The sequence below is a fragment of the Cyanistes caeruleus genome, chromosome 8, assembly GCF_971803275.1.
Source record: "Cyanistes caeruleus chromosome 8, bCyaCae1.hap1.1, whole genome shotgun sequence".
NCBI classification, from domain to species: Eukaryota; Metazoa; Chordata; class Aves; order Passeriformes; family Paridae; genus Cyanistes; species Cyanistes caeruleus.
In genome coordinates, this window is record NC_141708.1 from 29,658,969 (window position 1) to 29,677,912 (window position 18,944).

At 39.9% G+C, this 18,944-nt stretch overlaps 1 protein-coding gene and 1 long non-coding RNA gene across 2 annotated transcripts in view; one reads left to right on the forward strand and one right to left on the reverse strand.

Moving 5' to 3' along the window:
* LOC111931444 (uncharacterized) overlaps window positions 1-12,710 on the forward strand; it is a 124,275-nt gene extending 111,565 nt beyond the window's left edge. The window contains exon 9 of the long non-coding RNA XR_015290251.1: window positions 11,045-12,710. This is a non-coding gene — a long non-coding RNA (uncharacterized LOC111931444). The remainder of the gene's footprint in view (window positions 1-11,044) is intronic.
* Window positions 501-17,244, reverse strand: TMEM26 (transmembrane protein 26). Its single transcript, XM_023930255.2, has 6 exons — window positions 16,950-17,244; window positions 13,749-13,827; window positions 8,306-8,419; window positions 7,535-7,755; window positions 6,433-6,509; window positions 501-4,222 (listed from the first exon to the last, which is right to left on the reverse strand). Exons 1-6 carry the CDS (start codon window positions 17,138-17,140, stop codon window positions 3,807-3,809), a joined length of 1,098 nt encoding a protein of 365 aa, XP_023786023.1. The 5' UTR covers window positions 17,141-17,244; the 3' UTR covers window positions 501-3,806.
* Between the last annotated feature and the right edge of the window lie 1,700 nt (window positions 17,245-18,944).

Genomic DNA, 18,944 nt, shown 5'->3' on the forward strand with positions numbered 1-18,944 from the left:
CAGGGAAGGTAATTCTTTATTTTTTTTATTTTTTTTTTTAATCAGTACATGGCTCAGAGTATGGTATGCTTGGTATTTAAGTTTCAAGATACTTGTTATGTTTAAGGTATTTTCTGTAAGTGTTTTGGAGGCATCTGCAGATGGTTCTTACTGACAGTCTCCCAGACTGTTACAGAAATAGAACCTGTGTATTGGGCACTGCCAGGTGTGTGTGAGGGTATCTAAATGAGTGTATGTATTTGCCTGTGTATTTAAAATGCCTCCTGTGTGTAGATATTAAACACATCCTCTTGGGGACTGCACTGTGACTTGCATACTTGGAGGCAAAGGCTCTGAATAAGAACCTATCCAGAACAGAGTGAAATTAGCTGCAGTTGCTTGTGGGTTTTCAAAGCAACAGCAGCAGACAGAATCTGACCTAAGTAATTAATTTAGGAAGCATGGAAAGGAAAAGCAGCATGTGGAAGATATAATTAATAGGAACATATAACAGTCAGCTCTCACATAATAAATTGGCAGCTATGCATGAGGTAACTGCCTTTTATTTGCAAAATGCTGTTGAATTTTTTAAAAGTAATTGCACATTTTCTTCCATTTCCACATAGTCACAGAGAACATAGTACAGTACAAATACCAACAGGAATGCAATAAAATCGTCACTGTTACTTGTTGTTTTTCCTGCTTAGGGCTATGCTCTTATTTGAGCCAATGTCCAGAAGAAAGGAGGAATACATTTCAGCTCAGAAAAAAGACAAGTGGTAAAACGTCTTAGTTAGGTTTAAGATGGAATAATTTAGAAGGATAAGGCAGGAACAACCAGAATAAAAAACAGTAAATGGTCTGATACCTATTGGCAGAACAGATTTAGTGATGTGTTCTCCTGACTTGAGTAAATAATGGTTAAGATAACTGTTCTGAAATTCTTGCATTTTGGAGGCTTGACTTCTCCCCATCTGAAGGTTTACTGCAGCTTTTCCTGCAAATCAAGCATGACATCTTTGAGTACACCACAGATGCTGGCAGATCTTCAAGCAAGTCCATTCTACCCCTTGCTTAGTGCAGAGCTCTGGAAGGCTGTGGGGTGGCACCAGGGCTCCCCACAGCCAGCTGCTGCTTCAACTGCCTCCAACAGCCTGCTGCAAAACACAAAGCTGCAGTCCTGCTCCAAACATTTGCAACAGGAAACTGAGGAGGGCTTGCAACTGGGGCTTGCTGTTCTGACTAAAACATGCAAATTACTAGACTTCTTAATTGCCATTTCCAGGCTTCTCAGTGAAGCAGGGGGAGCTGCATGTCACTCCTGCTGCTACCTGGTATATGTGATTCCTCTCTGTACCCAATGTTTATACTATTGCTAATATTTATACTACTGGAATTTATACTACTCCTTTGTTAGTCAGGATTTTCCTTTGGTTTTAAGCAATCTGATTGCCATCACTGCAATAGTGGGGAGGAAAAGGGAAGTCCAAATCTACTGTATTGTAAATGTGAAGAGGATCTGGCCTATTTTGTCTGTGAGTGAATGAGGATGGGATCTTGACCACCTAACACTGGAGTGAGTTCTTATCACCATAAATGTGATAAGAAGCTTTACTGCTGTTTAAAATTGAATTGCCTGAAGACCAGGAAATAGAGTTTGCTGTGAAATATTCCTGCTGTAACCAGTCTGTACTGCTGACCCCAGGGGATCTTGCATTTACTGCAGGCTGAGTCTAATGGGCAGCTTGTTGCTGAACGAGTATCAAGTTTTAAAAAAGTACATCCTTGGAATTTTTATGCTGATGAATTCAGAATGATGTTCTAGAAATCTCAGTACACTCCAAATTAATTAACAGTGATCCTTTTAACTTGATTTATATGAACAAGTGGTAAACTCAAAATGAATACAAGTAGTTCTGGCTTGCATCCACAAGGAAGATCTGTGTTGTGGTTCTACCAAGCGATTCTAAATTCATCCCAGTGTGAAAGGTTTTAGACAGCACAGCTCATCATCAGAACTATCACTTTTTTACCTCTAGATTTGAATTAAAATCCTAAATGAAGTTGCATTCCATTCTCCATATGTCTACCTCACAACACCATGGCAAGTAGTGACTGGCTTTTTAAAACTGTTGCTGGAAAAAAGGCTGAAAATATGGAGAGAAGGAGTTGTTGCACATTATTACTACTGTATAAATGGTAGACAGGGCTATGAAGCATATGATACTTCCTTATGGCTGTGCATTTTCTTCTTTCATAATGGAAGGTCTTATCCTGCATAGAACAGTAAGAACTCACAAGTACAAACACATATTCACATCTTTGGTGTTTGGACTTTTTGAACAGGGTCATCTTTCAAAGAATGAATGTGTCATTGCTTACCAGGCTGTGGATAAATAAGTATATGACTACTTTATGTGATGGTAGAAACACTTTCATTCATTCCTGAAAACAGACTCTGGTTTTCAGATAGCTGAGACTTTAGAAAATAAAGTTTAATTTGGTGTTTTTAATAAGGGAAATTACCTTAATTATGTCACTCTATATGCTTTTCCACTCTCTTTCAAAATGGATGCAGAAATCTGTAAAAGCACCTGCCATTTTCTGTGAGAATGTAATTTTTAGGCAGACTTTCAAAAATCACTTATCTTACTTTCAGCTTCTCTGAGCTAAGTCCAGCAAAGTCGATGATCTTACACTGATCTCAAGTGTGCTCCTGAAATTGGGGCCTATATTATTTACTCCAAATGTGAAAGTAGTAAAGTATTAATTATTAACCATTTCTTAAAAATGGACCTTGACACTCACCCGACCATACAATCTCTCAGGTTATTTCATGGGACCTTGTGGCACTTCATGAAATATGAAGTGCACACCTGAATCCTTCGGCTTAGATTGCCTTGAGCAGCAATGCATCTTTCTAGAGAGATTCTATGTCTAGGTCAGGCCACTTTTAAAAACCATACAAAATGGAGACATTTTAAAAACTGCCTCAACTCTAAGAACGGAACTGTAAAATCAAGAGGAAAAATGTATTTATAAATATTTTGGTGAGGTTTTGTCCATGTGTGTTCTGTGCGTGTATGTTCCAACTGGTAGAAATAGAAAGGCAAGCAACTGTAGAAAGTGCCTGTAGCAAACACAGTTGTCTTCTAGTGATCTGGAGGACTGCTTTTCCCTTTTTGTTAAGATTTAGGTTATTCAGACCAGGCAGGTCAAAAGAGTCTTTTGTATGCAGTTTCATGGTGTTACATAATTCTTAACTGAATCCCACCAAAGATGAGGTAACATCTGAAGAAGGTTTCCTTAAATTTCTGGAATGAACAATGTCACAGTAACAGCACTGACAGGCCTGCACAATTGATTCTGCTGAAGTTCCTCCTGTACATGGTGAACATATTGTTCATCACACTGCAGTTATAGCCCTGCCATTCTAGTAGAGGTCAATGCTTTTGTGCATCCTATAAAGGACTGGCTTGTCTTTCTACTTGAATACATGCAAGTACATAGGTCAGCACAGTGCCACCAACAGTAATACCCAATCTTGTTAGTGCTCCCAACCTTTCTTGATACTACAAACTATGGCTACAAAATCCCTGTAAATAATATAATATGGAACTAGTCAAAACCCATCATATAAATGTATTTTTAAAAAGTCTCATTTCTATGAATTTGCTTGAGAAAGTTCCCCTATAATTTAGAAGAAGCTAGTGTTGTCTTGATGGAAAACATGACTTAGGCACTCAAGATGTATTTGATCACAGAAATAGGCAAAGCCCTTCTGAAGAAGCTGTGGAGAATGCAACTGTTTCCAAGTCAGTAACTGCTCAGTGATCTTCTGGTGGAGCTTGGGATTCCTGTTTTGGAGGAAAAGCAACAAATTCTTTCATTTCATTCTCTTGGTGACCAGTAGCATGAGCACGAGCTTCATAAGGCTCACATGGGCAGCAACAGACTTCTCCTTTCCTGCTCTTCTGCAGAACGGTAGCACGGAAGTCTAATGTTATCACTGCCAGCCGATACAACTGTAGAGTCACAACTAAGATATTCTTAGCTGTGAAAAATACCAGCATCTGATTGAATATTCTGAAGTGACCCATCAGAATTGAACGCACAATGAAGAAGGGACCGTCCTGTATGAAAAGGCTGACCCCAATGTTCCAGAGTTCCGCACTGTACCTGCATAGCAGCAGGCTGGGGATCCGCCTGGCTGATGCACTTTGTTTGCAGCCAATATGCTGTACTGGAAATAAAAAGTTATGTTAAAACAACTTTGAAGTGGAGCCAGGGTTGGCCCAAAGGGCACTCACAATACAAGGTACTCTGGATTTTAAATTCATTCACCTGCAAACTGTGCAATATATAGCATATCCAGTTTCTGGAATGTGTTTCAACAAAACACACTGAACTCACCTGAGGCACTTATGGACTAAGTGGACAAACAGGACTAAAGACCACTTCCCCTTTTGTATCCCTCAAAGATATTTATACACTTCTACAATAAGAAGCAGAAATATATCACCTAATGATTCTTCAGAACTTTCCCAGACTTTTTTTTTTGGTAAATCAACGTACCAGACCAGTACACATCCTTAAGAAAAGAAACTGTGCTAAAAAGGAACAGCTGGTGCTGTAGCACTTCACTTTTTTCCGGGCTGTCTAAGACATTGCTTTTAAAATATTCACCAGGTAGCCATTGCCTTTATCATGTGTCATAGTAAGAATAAGGCCTGTCAATGCCAGGCAATATTGAGCCTTATGTGGTTTCTGTCTGCCATGTAAGACTTGAGGCACTGTTACTTGTTCTTGCCCTTGCATCAATTTCACACAACTGCTGGAATGTGCATGCATGGGCTCCCCATGGCTGTAAAGGTGGTGGTGGGCTCAAATGTTCTCTTATGATGTAGTGTCCAGAGAAGGAGCATCAGAAGGGTAGCTGTCTCTCACAGAAATAAATGAAGCTTAATTAACCTGTTTCTTGGACAGGGAGATCTCATTGGTTTAAAAAACATCACTACTTGTGATGCAGTAACAACTGCAAAACACTGCAACTTGCCAAAAGAATTCTATTTTTTGAGTCAGTGCTGGGGCAGGGGAGAAAGAGATTAGACTCAAATGGAAAGTGAGTTGTAAAATGTAGAAATTTGCTGAATCCATTAGGCAAAGCTTCAGCAGCAGCTAATTTTTAATATGCTTCTGTGCCACTGCTGTTTAATAGTTCTAACTGCATTGCTGTGTAGTCTAATCACAAGTGCATCAAAATTTCTTTTACATCATGTTTGATGTGAATAAACATTCTGAGGTTTGAACAAAAAGTACTATTAGTGCAACTGTATAGAACTACCTAAAATAAACTGTACCCATAGTAATTTCAGGAAAATGTGTTCAGTAATTTAATTTTTAACTGGTAAATGTAATTAAGTAAGTGGAAAAGCAACAACTAGAGGAAAAAAATGAACAGATTGTTTATGTGCTATTTGAATTTATTTGTGTGGTGTTGATGTATATAGGAGGTTTTTTATTTGGTTTGTTGAGGTTTTTTTAAACCTGAGGGCTGTGCATCTTTAATAGAATATATTTTAGCAGTAGGAGGAATTTTAGCTATGATAAAGCTGAAATGTGTTTGCATCTGATTTTTTAGGAGGTGAGCTGCTGAGCTGAAATATTTTCATAACTTCCCTGTTGAAAACAAAGTCTAGCACTGTCCATGAAGAAAAGGCTAATTAACAAAATTATATTCCAGGAATTTTTTAATTTATTATTTCAGTCTGTGTGTCAGCCTAGAAATCTATTTTTTATAAGATGCTACTGAGGATAATGCATTTTTGGACTGCTACAGTTGTTGCAAACTTGTTTTTGGAGGCCAAAATGGTTGGAACAGATGATGCTCCAGACAGCTTTCATTGTTCCTTTTTGGACAGGGAGAAGCCCTTTCTGCCCAGGGATAAACACAACCCTGAGCTGGCTGAATAGCTGACCCTTTTAGATTAAGATAATGGTGTACAGTCCCAACATCATATGGTTCTTTAGGTCTCCTGTGACTAGGTATTTTCTCCTGTGCTTTTGGCTGTGCTGTTCTGTGGTTCACAGTTACCTGCTTCTCTGTAGGGTCTAGTAACCTACCCAAATTTGAGTCATAATACAATAGACCAGATCTAACTAGAGAGCTCACATAGTGAAGGCAGTAACAGGCAACTAGAGCAATACAATAGTGCAATCCTTTTTAACTTTTCCTGAAAGTAGAGACCTCTATCAGAGAGATCAGAGGTTAGCCAGAAACAAGTGTTTCCTCAAAAGAAACCACAATGAGCTTTCTTCAAAAGCTGTTGTCATATGAATTCCTCTCTATCAGAAGTCCTTGGTACAGATTGTAGTGTGCGCATAACCATAAGATGTACCAGCAAAAACTTAAGAGCATTTTTTCTCTTTTACTGTCTATGTGCAAGTACTAACCTGCAAGATCAAGTGGAAACTGTAACATACTCCAGGTCCATACAGCAAGAATTGCATTTATGAGAGCATAATTCTTCCTATGGGAGGAAAAAAGTGATAACAATGAAGATGCAGTTTCCTTATGTGATAATAAAAATGCTTCCTGTAGTGTTTGGAATGTCATTTGAAGGATAGTTGAGTGAAGCAATGATTGATTGATTGATTAATTGATTTATAGTGCTTTTACAATGCAACACTGAGGAAAACAGAAGCACCTTTTGGATGGAATTTTTGCTGTTAAGGCTTACATGTTCCAGCTGTGTAATTACACTAAATATCTGAAGCTAATGCTATAATAATAACCATATGAGAATAGTCTCTGTGGCTCAGAGGGGATATCTTGAACTTTGTAGTGATTACACATTCCTTGCAAGCCTGAAGCTTCTCTGCCAAGTGGGAAGGACTCTTCTCCTGCTCTAAAGGCATTGCTATAATATTTACTAAAAATAAAATAATACTTGTTAGAGAGGATGAACCTCTTCTGTGACTCTTCCTTTATGACAAATGTTCACAGCTTATCTCTCAACAGTGTGAAGGGTAGGTGAGCTTACTTTTTCTGGGAATCACAGTGTTGAAAATTCATACCAAACTGTGCCATTCCCTTTCTTCTTATCTTTGAACACTTTGTCACTCTACCATGAAGTACACATGAGATAACCAAAAAGCAACTTGGATAATGAATCACTTAGGCCAATTTTAGTTTCTTCCTTGCCTGTCTAAGGCAATTCATCAACTTGAAGTAGGCTTACTGTGTATCCAGTGTTTCAGCTCCTGTACTGGTAAGAACTGATGCTGCCTGCCGGTTAGGCTGCTCATTTGGCTCTCCGAACCCTTTCACTGTGATTATGTGACATGCTTCTCTGCTGGCAACACATAAATAATCCCTAACAAAGCTCACAGGACTTAGGTCTTTCACAGAGGGAAAGGCAAGAGCAGGCACACAGAGCCCTGGAATGTACCCTTCTGTATTCTATGGTAAACACAGTTTTACCAGTCTGAACACTGTACACCATACAAACGTCTTGCACTTTGAACGTTATTTACATCAGCAAAAAATCCTTACCGAACATCCTCAATGTCCAAGGTTTCACTAGCAAATTCAAGTATATCTGCTGCTGTTCCCACAAACATGAGAAGTAGCTGAGACAATTGGTCCCGGGTGATTTCAACCCCAATGGGAAGAAGCCATCTCCCAACTACTAGTAGCAGTAGAAAAGTCTGGTGCAGGGCCAGTGTCCATACAGTCTCACAGATTGTGGAGAGCTGATTGACAAAGACTTTAGCCTGTTTAAAAGACAACAATAATATACTGTTATTTCAGGAGACTCATGCTATAGGTACCTTCACAGACTGTATTTGTCTTTGAGCCTGCTTTTGTTCTCTTTTACATTGTATGAGAACAAATAATTTCCGTCTGGTTTGAAAAAGGCACTTTAATACAAACTTTGGATAATGAATATCAAATCTTTCTCTGTGTACTACTCCTGTTCTCATTTTTCAATTGAGCATAATCTTTTATAGAATCATTACCCAAGCACTTTCTAAATTCAGTTACTGAGATTCCCAAGAGAATGGTAGGAGCATCTCTTCTTTACACAGAGACTGGTCTTAGCAACAATAGTTAGTACGCAGCATGCTGTATTTTGACAATGTTGTTTTCTTAACTACAAATATATATAATATATATGTCTTGGGTTGTTTGCCTTTTTTGGTTTTTAGGGGTTTTTTTTGTTTGGTTTGGTTTAGTTTTTTGGGTATTTTTGTTTTACTCACTCTGCAAGGTGCTTATCTTTAATTGTCATAAGACCTCTACCAGAAACAGAAGGTACCTTACCGTCTGAATGATGTGGTGATCTGTTCCCTCATTTCCATGACTGCTGTCTCTGGATTGATTGAAGTCTTGATTGCTGACATTCACCTGAACTGCCCCAGGCTCATTGCCACAGTACTGTTGTGAACAAAAACATGACATATGTGTAAGCATCCCACCCAAGGAGCAGATGTGCTCAGTGGCTGAGTGTCCTGTTTTGCTGAACTGCAGAGGGCTCATTTGTGAAAAGTTATCTGATGTATATAAAAGTCCTCATTCTTAGTGTATTTCCCCTCTTCTTCAGAAGGGAGGAATTCCTCTCATGAGGACCAGACTGATGTGTTGGTAGGTTCCTGAGAAAGTACAGAGTTGTGCCGCAGAAGAGGATGCAAATTCAAAGGCCGGTGGAGTGGGTGACATCTCTGTGCTCTTAAGTCTTCATCCTGTGAATGTGATCTGCTTGCAGCTCTCCTGAACTGGCTGCTGGTTCCCTACATTGTTTCTCTTTGGTTAAAACAGTCAAATGAGGTAAAAACTGGTCATGGTCAGGCCCTATATTCAAACTTGTTCTCCAAATATCTGCTTCTCTTTTCTGCTATCCAAGAAAAGCTCCCTGAAAATGTGACTTTCATTTTTCTGTATGACTTCCCTCAAGGCTTGGGTTGTATTCTTCACCTCTCCTGCCCCTGCTGTGCCTTATTTTGTAAGGAAATCCATAGGGTGAGAGGTAAAATAAAGGAGTATTTAAGAGAAATAGATCTGTATTGTTGCCTATCCCTTTGAAACAGAATAAAGGGTACTTTTACTTTCTGCAAGAACACAGTGAACTGGGAAGTTGAGTATTGGCTAAAACATACTGTTTTAGTAAAACATACTCCAACTACAGTAAACCAGTGGTGGGACTATGTTCTATCTGCAGCACTGTCCTGCCATTCTACCTTCATGCCCAAGGCTGACCCAGGAGCAACATGGGGGCATGGCTCCAAAATCTGTCTTCATAACAATCCATAACAGCTCTCTCCATTGTAATAAAAAGAGGATAATTAGAAAATCAAACCATGCTGTTACTAAAACTTTTATCCTGTCCTATTTTTACCAGAGAAGTGCAGATGATTTGCATTTCTCCCTTGGGCCCCCCACCATTTTATTGCACAGAGATTGATTTTCTGCAACAATTGGAATGTGTTCAAGAGCACACTGTGTAGCTGTGTTCAGCATAAAGCCTGCTTTATATAAGAGAAACATTTTCCAGAAAATTTCAGATTCTGCTTTGATACTTTGCTTGGTCTCTGATAATATTGTTCAGTATCTGGGTAAATGCTGCCTCGTGTCTGACCTTATGGCAGATAAATTTCCTGTGACTTGAAAAATCTGGAAAAAATATCAGTGCGTGTTGCTTTTAGAGTTGGCGGTAAAGAGTCTTAAGCTGAATGCTTGTCTTATTTGAGCAGTGGGTGTGAGAGTCTTGAAAGATTGACACACAGACGTGGCAAAGATGATATTTCCATTTACTCTGAAGTTCTGGGCATGGAAACAGTGAGATGGAGGGGCTGGTACTTTCTGCCTGACTATAGTCTTGTAGGGCTAAACTCCCTGGGTTTGCCCTTCAACTCAAGGAGAGAGAGGGAATGGCTTGTTTTTGGAAATGAAATTTAATTTGTGCTCTGGAGAGGTTTCTATATCTTCTGCCTACAGAAAAACCCTAAAGACTATGGAGATCCATCCCCAATGTCAAAGTCAGGCTGAGCTACTTCCACTGGCTGGGTGACACAGCTGAGGAGACCACAACCTAAAAATATTGCATAACTGCCCTAACAACCCCGGACTACTAAGAAGTGAACATCAGCAAGTAGTCTGGGCAGGGCAAAAAGATGACTAACCTGTGCAGCAGGAGGAAGGCTGACTCTGACAGCCTTTGGTTTGTTAAGTCTGCATTTAAACTCACCCCTCTAGCCCCTTGTCTGGTTTGGCATGATAAGAGGAAAGCAGCCATGAACATGTACAGAATTTCACATCCAAATCTGAGGAGCCACAGGACTCAGCAACTCTACTGCTAGGAGAAGGTGGAAGGAACCATGCCTCCATGCTTGGAGGTAGAAGAAACCATGGCTTGCAGGGGAGCTATTTCTCTCTTGTTCTAGTGGCACAAAGGTGCAGGAAATACCTCCAAGAAAATTAATTCACATTATTGGTGTCTTTGGTAGGTGTCTTTCCTTATATGTCTTTTTTGTGAGTGCTTTCAGCTGAGAAGTGTGTTACTATTTCAGAGCAGGGCTCCATGACCTTGGATTGAATGGCAAGCTCATGGCCAGTCCATAGGTCTTCTCAATTGCTTCCAGGCAGGAAATGGAAATCTGCATCTGCAAAGCCAGTTGTATAAGTAGGCTCCTGGATTTTTTGTTTAAGTAGGCTTCTTTTTTTTTTTTTTTTTTCATTTAATTATGTTCGTTTCTTGCTTGGGTTTGTTATTCTCTGAATATTTAATAAGTGGTGATTGTGAAGTGATACACTTGGAAATTTGGAGAAGAGCCTTTATTTACATTATGTATATGCATGTAAATAGGACAATTGGTGCCAGGCATATTTACTTATCGAGTGATGGATGTGCAATGAATAAATGGGAATGTGACAAGAAGAAAGCAAATACTGCTTTATTGTTTCATGGGCATTTGTTAAACATGGTTTGCCTTTTTACCACTAGACCCCAGTTAGTCCTAGGTATTGACTGTGTACCAAGCTAAATAAAAATAATTTTGTTTTCAGGTTTCTTTCTGTGCGAAGATAAAACCAGAAGAAGCTGTACACATTTTGTATCAATTCTGACTTGGTTTACTTTCTTTTGTTTCTTCTGAGATGAATCTTACATATCCCTGATTCATTAGCCATCTAATCAAAATGGAAATACTATTGCATGACATGGTGATGTCCCAGTGCATGGCCTGCAGAGAAGCTCACTGCCAGGGCATGGGAGACACATGAAACACCAAACTAATTCAGCCAATTTCTATTTGCACCTTATTCACAAGCTATTATTTTCAAATAAAACTGAGGTCAGCTAAATCTTTTCATAATCTTTTTCATATAGCATTGAGGTTTAAAATCCACACTTGAATATTAGGGTGGAGTACCCTCATGGAAGCTGTCAGGCTGAGGACATTTTTGAAGAGTCTAGCCCTTCCCTGGACCAGGCCCTCTGCCAAGCAGCAGGTACCTGGCTTGCTGTCTGTGCTTTGCTGAAAACAGTGTGGCTGTCACTATGGAAATACATGTGATGTCAGAAATTCAAAGCACTCCCTACTGCTTCATTTTGCTCATACAGGAAAGCTGAAATGTAAAACATTAAGAAAAGATTACTGAAGTTGTTTTCCAAATTCAGGAATATAATGGGTATGCAAGGAAGGAATGGTGAAAGATGTAAGATCATTTTGAGGGGTTCATTATGGTAAAATTTTAGCTGGTAAGAGAATCCCATCTTAGAATGAGGCTGAGGGAATGGACAGTAATATTCACTAGATCCCCAAAATGTTCAGGTTAAGGTGGTTAAAAAGAATTAAAAGGTTTACCAAGTGTCTGTCTTATTCCTGACAGGAAGCCTGCATTGACTACAGCCCTGGTAGTTGGGTAAGCCCTGCAAAAGGCAGTCAGTTACTGCTTTCTGTGGCAGGGGCACACCAGGCATTTGAAAAGATAGCAGAGCCCTGAAATCCTGTACATAATTACAAAAGAATGTCTGGTTTTTTTAATGGATTAAATGGTTTCAATTTGCTGGACAGCAGACAGCCATTTTTCTCTCTGTACAGTTCAACTGACTTTATCATCTTTTCCAAACATATATTTCATCCCCAAATATGTTACCACAAAGCAATAGTTTCTATGCAGTCAATATTTCACCCTTGATATATGAATAATAGTATATGTCCAGTTCTGCAGTACACAGAGAGGTAGAATTTCCTGTGTCTTCAGGAAGAGAGACTGCCTATTAGCACCTGCTTTAAATACCAGCACTGACACAAGCAGCTGATGCTTCCTGGTGAAGATTCAACAGGAGATCGAAGTTCTACTGCCTTAAAGACCACATACCATTTTCATAGTGTATATATTAAAAGTGTGGATCTAGTAACTGCATAATTACCTATTCTTTTTGCATTTAAATAATGAAATCCCTGGAATACTTAATTATGGAGAGTAGTACTAGACTGGATGCTGTGTTTGAGATAAATTGTTAGGAAAGCTTCTTGCCTTCTGGAGGTATTGTTTTTGAAACCGTTAGATTGTGTGTTTCCAGAACTCTATATCTTATCTCTCCAGGTAAACCTAAACTGTTAACTTGATATACTCCCTTTTTAATTCACAATAGCAGTATATCAATAAGAAGAAAGTGTTCCATGTTCTAACATCATTTTGGGAAATAAACTGTTGCCTTTAACTACAGAATTAGCCTGTTTCTTGGACCAGATTTAACTATGACAAATGTTCTCAATATCCACATTACCTGTCTGTGCCTGTTTAAAGAGATTTGGGAAAATAAGAGGACAATAAATTCCTGCTGCTGTATTTAGAAAAAGCCTCAGGCATTTTCAGTGTAAACACAATTTTGAATATTTGATTATGTTTCTGTGGGCTCTAACAATGTTTCAATGAGGCACTAAGTCTTTTTAGTCTAATTTATGTATTTTCTTCTGTTACGTTTTGTTCTTGTTCCAATCAGAACCTTTACTGCTGTGGATGTAAGGCACTGCATATATGCAATTGCTGGGACAGATGAAATTTCCTTTTCCCTGCATGGAAGCGCTATAGGGACTTGAAACTAGCCTGCATGAGGTTGACTCAGTGAGACCTGATGAGCAAAGTGGCTTTGTTCTGGCCCAAGCTGACCCCAGAACATTTGCTCTTAAAAATTTTACCAAGTGCTTTAGTCCTGAATTGGAATCCCCCCCCTCCCCCCAGATTACTATGTAGCACAAAGAAAGGAAGGATATAAACCTTGTCAGACATATTTCCAGCTGTGGTAACAATCTGTGTGTTCTCCTACTTGCAGCAAATATGAGGTAACCTGAGTTTAAGACCCCTTTCATTGATTCTTGTCTCAATTTTGATTTGCTTGAAGTTGTGGTATTAACTCACTTTATTTTATAAAGGCCTCTAAAGCAATAAAGTTCTTTTACCCTACTGAGCAAGATTCATGCTGGTAACCTGGGAGTGAAAGGCTATATTTTTCAAACTTTTAGTCCTCAGTTCCTCAGATAAATACACATAAATAGTCTTATTTTTAGCTAGGAAAGAGGCTCATCTGATTATTAGGAAGTGCACAATAGTCATAATACAGTTGTAGCTAGATTGGGACGCCCACGAATATGAAAGAGAGAACTGGAACAATACTTAGCAGACCTCAGTCTGCATGCCTGAAGCCAAGCCATCAAATAATGCATGAATTTCATACTAGTCCATTTTGTCTTATCATAAATACCTGAGTCCCATGATGAATTTCTAGTAGCCATAGTGATGGTACTATGCAAATCAGATATAAAAATATAGCTGGTGAAAACCTGTGGAGGAAAAGAAAAGATATCTTAATATTATGACACATCATACTTTCCAACATAGATAACGTTCAGATACATGGTCTCTTGTGCCTCTGCCATATGGGATGTTAAGAAAGAGGGTAACTGCAAATAAGAATTACTATTCTTGCTGAATTGCTTGTGTTGTGTATTATAAATAATAGGTTTATCTGTACATTGATCTAAGGTCATATATGGAAATTTATTTAAAATCTCTTTTTTAAGAACTGACCAAAGGCACTTCGTAGTTTGTATTTCTATCACAGCATTTTCTATTTTTAAAAAGCCTGTAACTAACATGTTCTTTCTGATTTCATGAAGAGTGAATTCGTACATTGAGTCACTGCACTGAGTGATGCTGAGATAAAGGCAGTTGCTTAAAATCTTGTGCATTGACACAGGAAAGGTAAAAATAGCATCAGTTTGCCTAAAACAAGCAATTCTTCAGTAGGAGATCTTTTAGTTGCAGGTTGTGCATTTAAAATGGTTTATGAAAATGGGTCTCAGCCTTGTTTCCCAACTTGTGCTGGCAGTGGTAGAATTTTCTTGTTCTCTCCCTGCCCACCTTCTATATAACTGTGATGGGTTGACGCTGGCCAAACACCAATGCACCCACAAAAATAATTTATTCAAATAAAACCAGCACAATAACTGATGTTGATGAAGCTTTATTATCTTCATCTTCTTTAGTTGGGTTTATTCAGAAGTAATGGAGGGGTTTCATGACTCCTTCTGCAAGTAGTGATTACTATGAGAGTTGCTGATGTTTCCTTGTTAAACATATGACATTTGATTGGGGTGGGTATTTTGGCAATTCTGTCCTTTTGGAGAAGGAATGAGGTGCAATGCCACAAATGTTCCACCTAGCTCTGCATGCTACACGATGGAGTGAGCATTGCTGCAATGCCCTGGGACAGGGCAGTGAGGTCCAACTCGGGACATTTGCTTGGTTCCTTCTATCCTGCCACTGGCACATTCTGTAGTAATTTAAACTGCTTATAAGTATGCAATTGCAGCAACATTTTGATCAAATGTTGCATTTACTGTTTGTTCCTATGTTGAATGTACCTTTATTTTGGTAATCATGACTTTTCCAGTGAAGATTAAGTATTAAGGATAACAAAATATCCTGCTGCTTAGGGATATAACTGAGCTTGCTCTGAACTGTTTCTGAAATATTTGCTGAACTGCTCTGAAATGTTTCAAACAATCCTTTCTAAAATAGTTTGGGTTTGGGTTTTAATTGTGTTTATTTTTCAGGGTTGGGGGCGTGTATTGTTTGTTTTGGCAGTGGGGTTTTGTTGTTGTTCTTAGCTTTTTTTCTTTTTTTTCCTTTTAAAAAAAAAAAGTTAGTGATTCTGTGGGTTTTTAGTCTGGTTATTTTGGGAGAAAACACACCTCTCATTTGAATGGAAGAACTAACATTTTACAGTGTTTCCTGTAGGACTTGAGCACATGAAAAATCCATCCAGCTGGCAGGTTAGCAATACAGAGCTAATGATACCACATCAGGCCAAGAGACTTCAGGGGCTTTAACCCTGCCTTTCCTTCAGAAGGAGCAGTCTGGAGGAAATATTACATGGCCAGGCTCATGAGAAGACTTTTTTTCCACCGTGCCATTAAATGTTTTATGCTGCTGTAATAAGTAACAGTCCTCTTGTCAATAATGAACAGAGAATATGAGGGTGTTAGAGGCAGGAGTCCTGCTGCATAGTTGTTCCCTTGTTTGGACTGGTGATTTTCTGTGGAGGTGTTTCTACAAATGCTGATGATAATGCCAGTTCTGAATGTTCTGACTTATCCACTGGAGCAAAAAATTATCCTGATACAAATAGATGCTGGCCATTTGTTTACAGTTCTCACCTATACATATACTTTTATTTTGCTGCTTAAAATGCCAGATCACATCCATTTTCAAAATTTTCTTCTAGATAAATTTAGCCCTATCTTCTATGTATTCATCTAATGTGGATCTGCTTTTGGTTTCTATTTTTGTTTGGATTTTTCAAAAGCTCCTATTGCAAGTGTTCCTTCATGAAGATTCTACTGCTGTCTCCTCTCCCAAAAGAATTGTGCCTGTTCAATCTGCTTGTCTCATAACTGCATTTGGGGCTCTGCTGTTGTTCCAGTGTCCCAGACTTTATCACTGCTTTTATTACATTCAAATTTAGAGCATGGAATTCTTGTGTGAATTGTCACACAACACTTCTTCTGTTATAATGACTTTCACAGGTCGCAATGGTCAGGATTTTAAGAACAAGGAAATACTCCAGGGCTGTTTAGTCCTGGTTTTGTTTCAAGGCCTGCCTGCAGTTTAAGTTTTTAACACTAAAAGGTCCTAGTGAATCTCGGCAGTTAGTTCCATGACCACCTCCTTTTCAAAGAGCATTTTGTTTTGGCCTGAACGCTGATGAGCTGTAGATGACAGCAGTAATTCTTTAGAGACTTGTAAAACCCCATGTGCTTGGGCAAGCTCTGCTCTAACTTTTTTGTTCATTTCTCGGGCAGCCTTTCATGCATGAAAGTTCCTCTCTGCAATAGCCTCTCAAATCCAAATATTTAAGCCACTATTGCTGTATCAAGAGTGTCTGCTACTCATCTTTTATTTTTTTACCAAGTTTAGGTTCATGCTGTAGCGTGGTGTTAGCACAGTTGAATGGAGAAGTGGCGTACAGTCCTAGGGGAGGTGCAGTGCAGGGCACGCAGGGCGGGATGTAAGACACGGGGCATTTGCGGGTCCCTCCGCACCCCTGTGCTCCTGCAGCTCGCAGCCCCAACCCGCTGTGGCTCAGGGTTGTCCCGGTACCCTCAGCCCGCTGCAGCCGCACAGCATCCACCCCTTGACTGCAGCAGGAGGCGCGTACAGCCACACAGAGTGGCTCCTGCTGTACCATTGCCCCTCCTGAAAGCCCTCTATCGGGCAGTGGAACAGCCAGACTCTAGCAGCTCTCTATCCCTGCTTCCCAGGAGCAGCCGTGGAGCAAACGCGGCCCCTGAACGCCGGGCAGCGCCGGCGCCAGGGAAGTCCCTGCTCTCGGGGGGCAGCTTCGGATCTGCAGCAGCGTACATGCAAAGAAACAAGAGGTGCTCCGGCGGAACATGCTCACCATTTGTAGCCTCTGCCTTGCTTAAACTTGAGGGTAAGCCCTGTCTCCAGGCACAGGAGAAGATTGAGCAGTGCCAGCAGCCAGTACTTGGGTTCCTTCTTCACGGCAGTCACTCTCCAAACCCCGATGAGTGAGTGCAGCACGAACAGCAGCCGAGTGACCAGGGCATTGAGCAGCACCATCAGCTCCATGCCGCAGCACCCCCGGCGCCGCTCGGAGCCCTGGCAAGTTACCTTGGGAGTCACCGGGAAGCCTGCGCCTCGCCAGCACACAGATCTCTTCTCTTCTCTTCCATCTCCACAAAGGGGCCCATTATAACAAAAAAGAAACAGCCCCTCCCCCAGACTTCCTGAAAACTTTTTGAAGGGAAAAAAAAAAAAAAAAGACACTCGTCCATGCTGCAATGGTTTGCAGGCTCGGAACAGCCCTAGCCGGTCCCAGGCAGGGGTGGGGAGCGTTGTTTCTGTCCCCTCTATCATCTGCTCAAGGACCAAGCACGGCAGGATTTTCCCTCTCGCCCAATTACCTTCGCTCTGCAGCCCCTCTTACTGCTCTTGCCTCATTCATTTCCAGCAAAGTCACAATGTAAGGCACGTTATTAATTTGAATATTTTTTTCTGAAAGCTCCACCACATTTCTGAGAGAAAACCAAACCCTTCTTTCTGCATCCCCTGAAAGAGAATTCATATTTGGGAGCTTTCAAAATAGTTTGTTTAACATTGCAATATAGAAAGCAGAATCTATATGCTTAGTTCAATGCTGGAATCCCTTGTGCAGCAGAAGTCAGAAACTGAAATCTGGTCAAACCACTCTGTTGTATGATCTACACCCTGCTGCAAGACTAAGAAACAGACCAGGTGCAAAACTACAAAAATGAAAAAAGGGATGAAATCTGAACTAACACTAATTTTAGTGAACTGGTCAACAAAGGCATATACAAAAAATGCACTAAAGTTTGACTGTTAGGTCAGTTACTTCTAGACGGATTTTTTATATCCTATGGGAAAAGTGTATGAAGTACAGAATTTGTTTTAAATTTTCCTTAATGTTTCACATAGAGATAATAAATTGTGTTTGAATTCACACTGGGGTAACCAAAGAGAAATTTCTTCTTGATCAAAATTGGCACTGTTGCTCCAGTTTTCTGTTAATTTACTGCCAAAACACTTGAGAAACACCATTGTAAAATGCAAATGGAGAATCAAGTCCATGTAAAGTACTGTGGTGTTTCAGAGGCCCTAACTTCCTAAAATTAATTTTAAAAAATCCTGTTCTATTTAAACAAAAGATTATATTCTTTGAGTTGTGACCTTTCTAAGAAGTTATTTTTCCTCAATTGCTAAGATCCAAGTTTTCCTTACTGCAAAGGCATGCCTCTTCCTTCATGAACTGCTGATGCTGGCCAGCTGATACCCTTGGGGGTGGGGGGATAAGGGGAAGGAAGACTACTTTACTTTAACCCTGCCCAGAAAAAAAAAGAAAACGAAAGTCCATTCCACAGTAGAGATGACTCACTTGGGAAATGCCTGAGTAAATAAATGGACAATGTAGCATGCCTTTTTGAAGGAAAAAACCAACCCCCTCACTCTCAGAGGAAAATGAATTCAAGTCAAGGACTATCAATTAGTACTGATAATCCCTGCCAATAGCCACCCTGCCATATTGTGCCTTGGGTGCTGCTGGTTCACAGCCCTTCTGCTGGTGTTAAGGTCAAATGTAGTTGAAGAGGAAACTGGGAACAGACATATTGAAGAGATTGTTTAAACAAAGTGGGAGTGCTTAATGTCAGAGAAATAACTTGGGGGAACTTGTAATGTCCTGTTGTTCATGGAGATCCTAACACGGCAGATAGATGTCACAAAACTTGGAAAGATGTTGATCGTTGCAATATTCTCGTGATACTGTGCTCACGAAGGATGCAGAGAGCTTTGCTGACAGCTGTTCTGCATATTGAAGACACATGGGAGCTGAACTGCTTAATAAGGTAGTTTCATC

Bases quoted from the DNA above. Each gene is read 5' to 3' on its own strand.
- TMEM26 (XM_023930255.2), bottom strand. From the start codon at position 17,140: ATGGAGCTGATGGTGCTGCTCAATGCCCTGGTCACTCGGCTGCTGTTC. The intron at 13,828-16,949 runs GTGAGCATGTTC...TTTCCTCCACAG, and splicing joins CAAGGCAGAGGCTACAAATG to GTTTTCACCAGCTATATTTT. The intron at 7,756-8,305 runs GTAAGGTACCTT...TCTTTTAAACAG, and splicing joins ATCACCACATCATTCAGACG to GCTAAAGTCTTTGTCAATCA.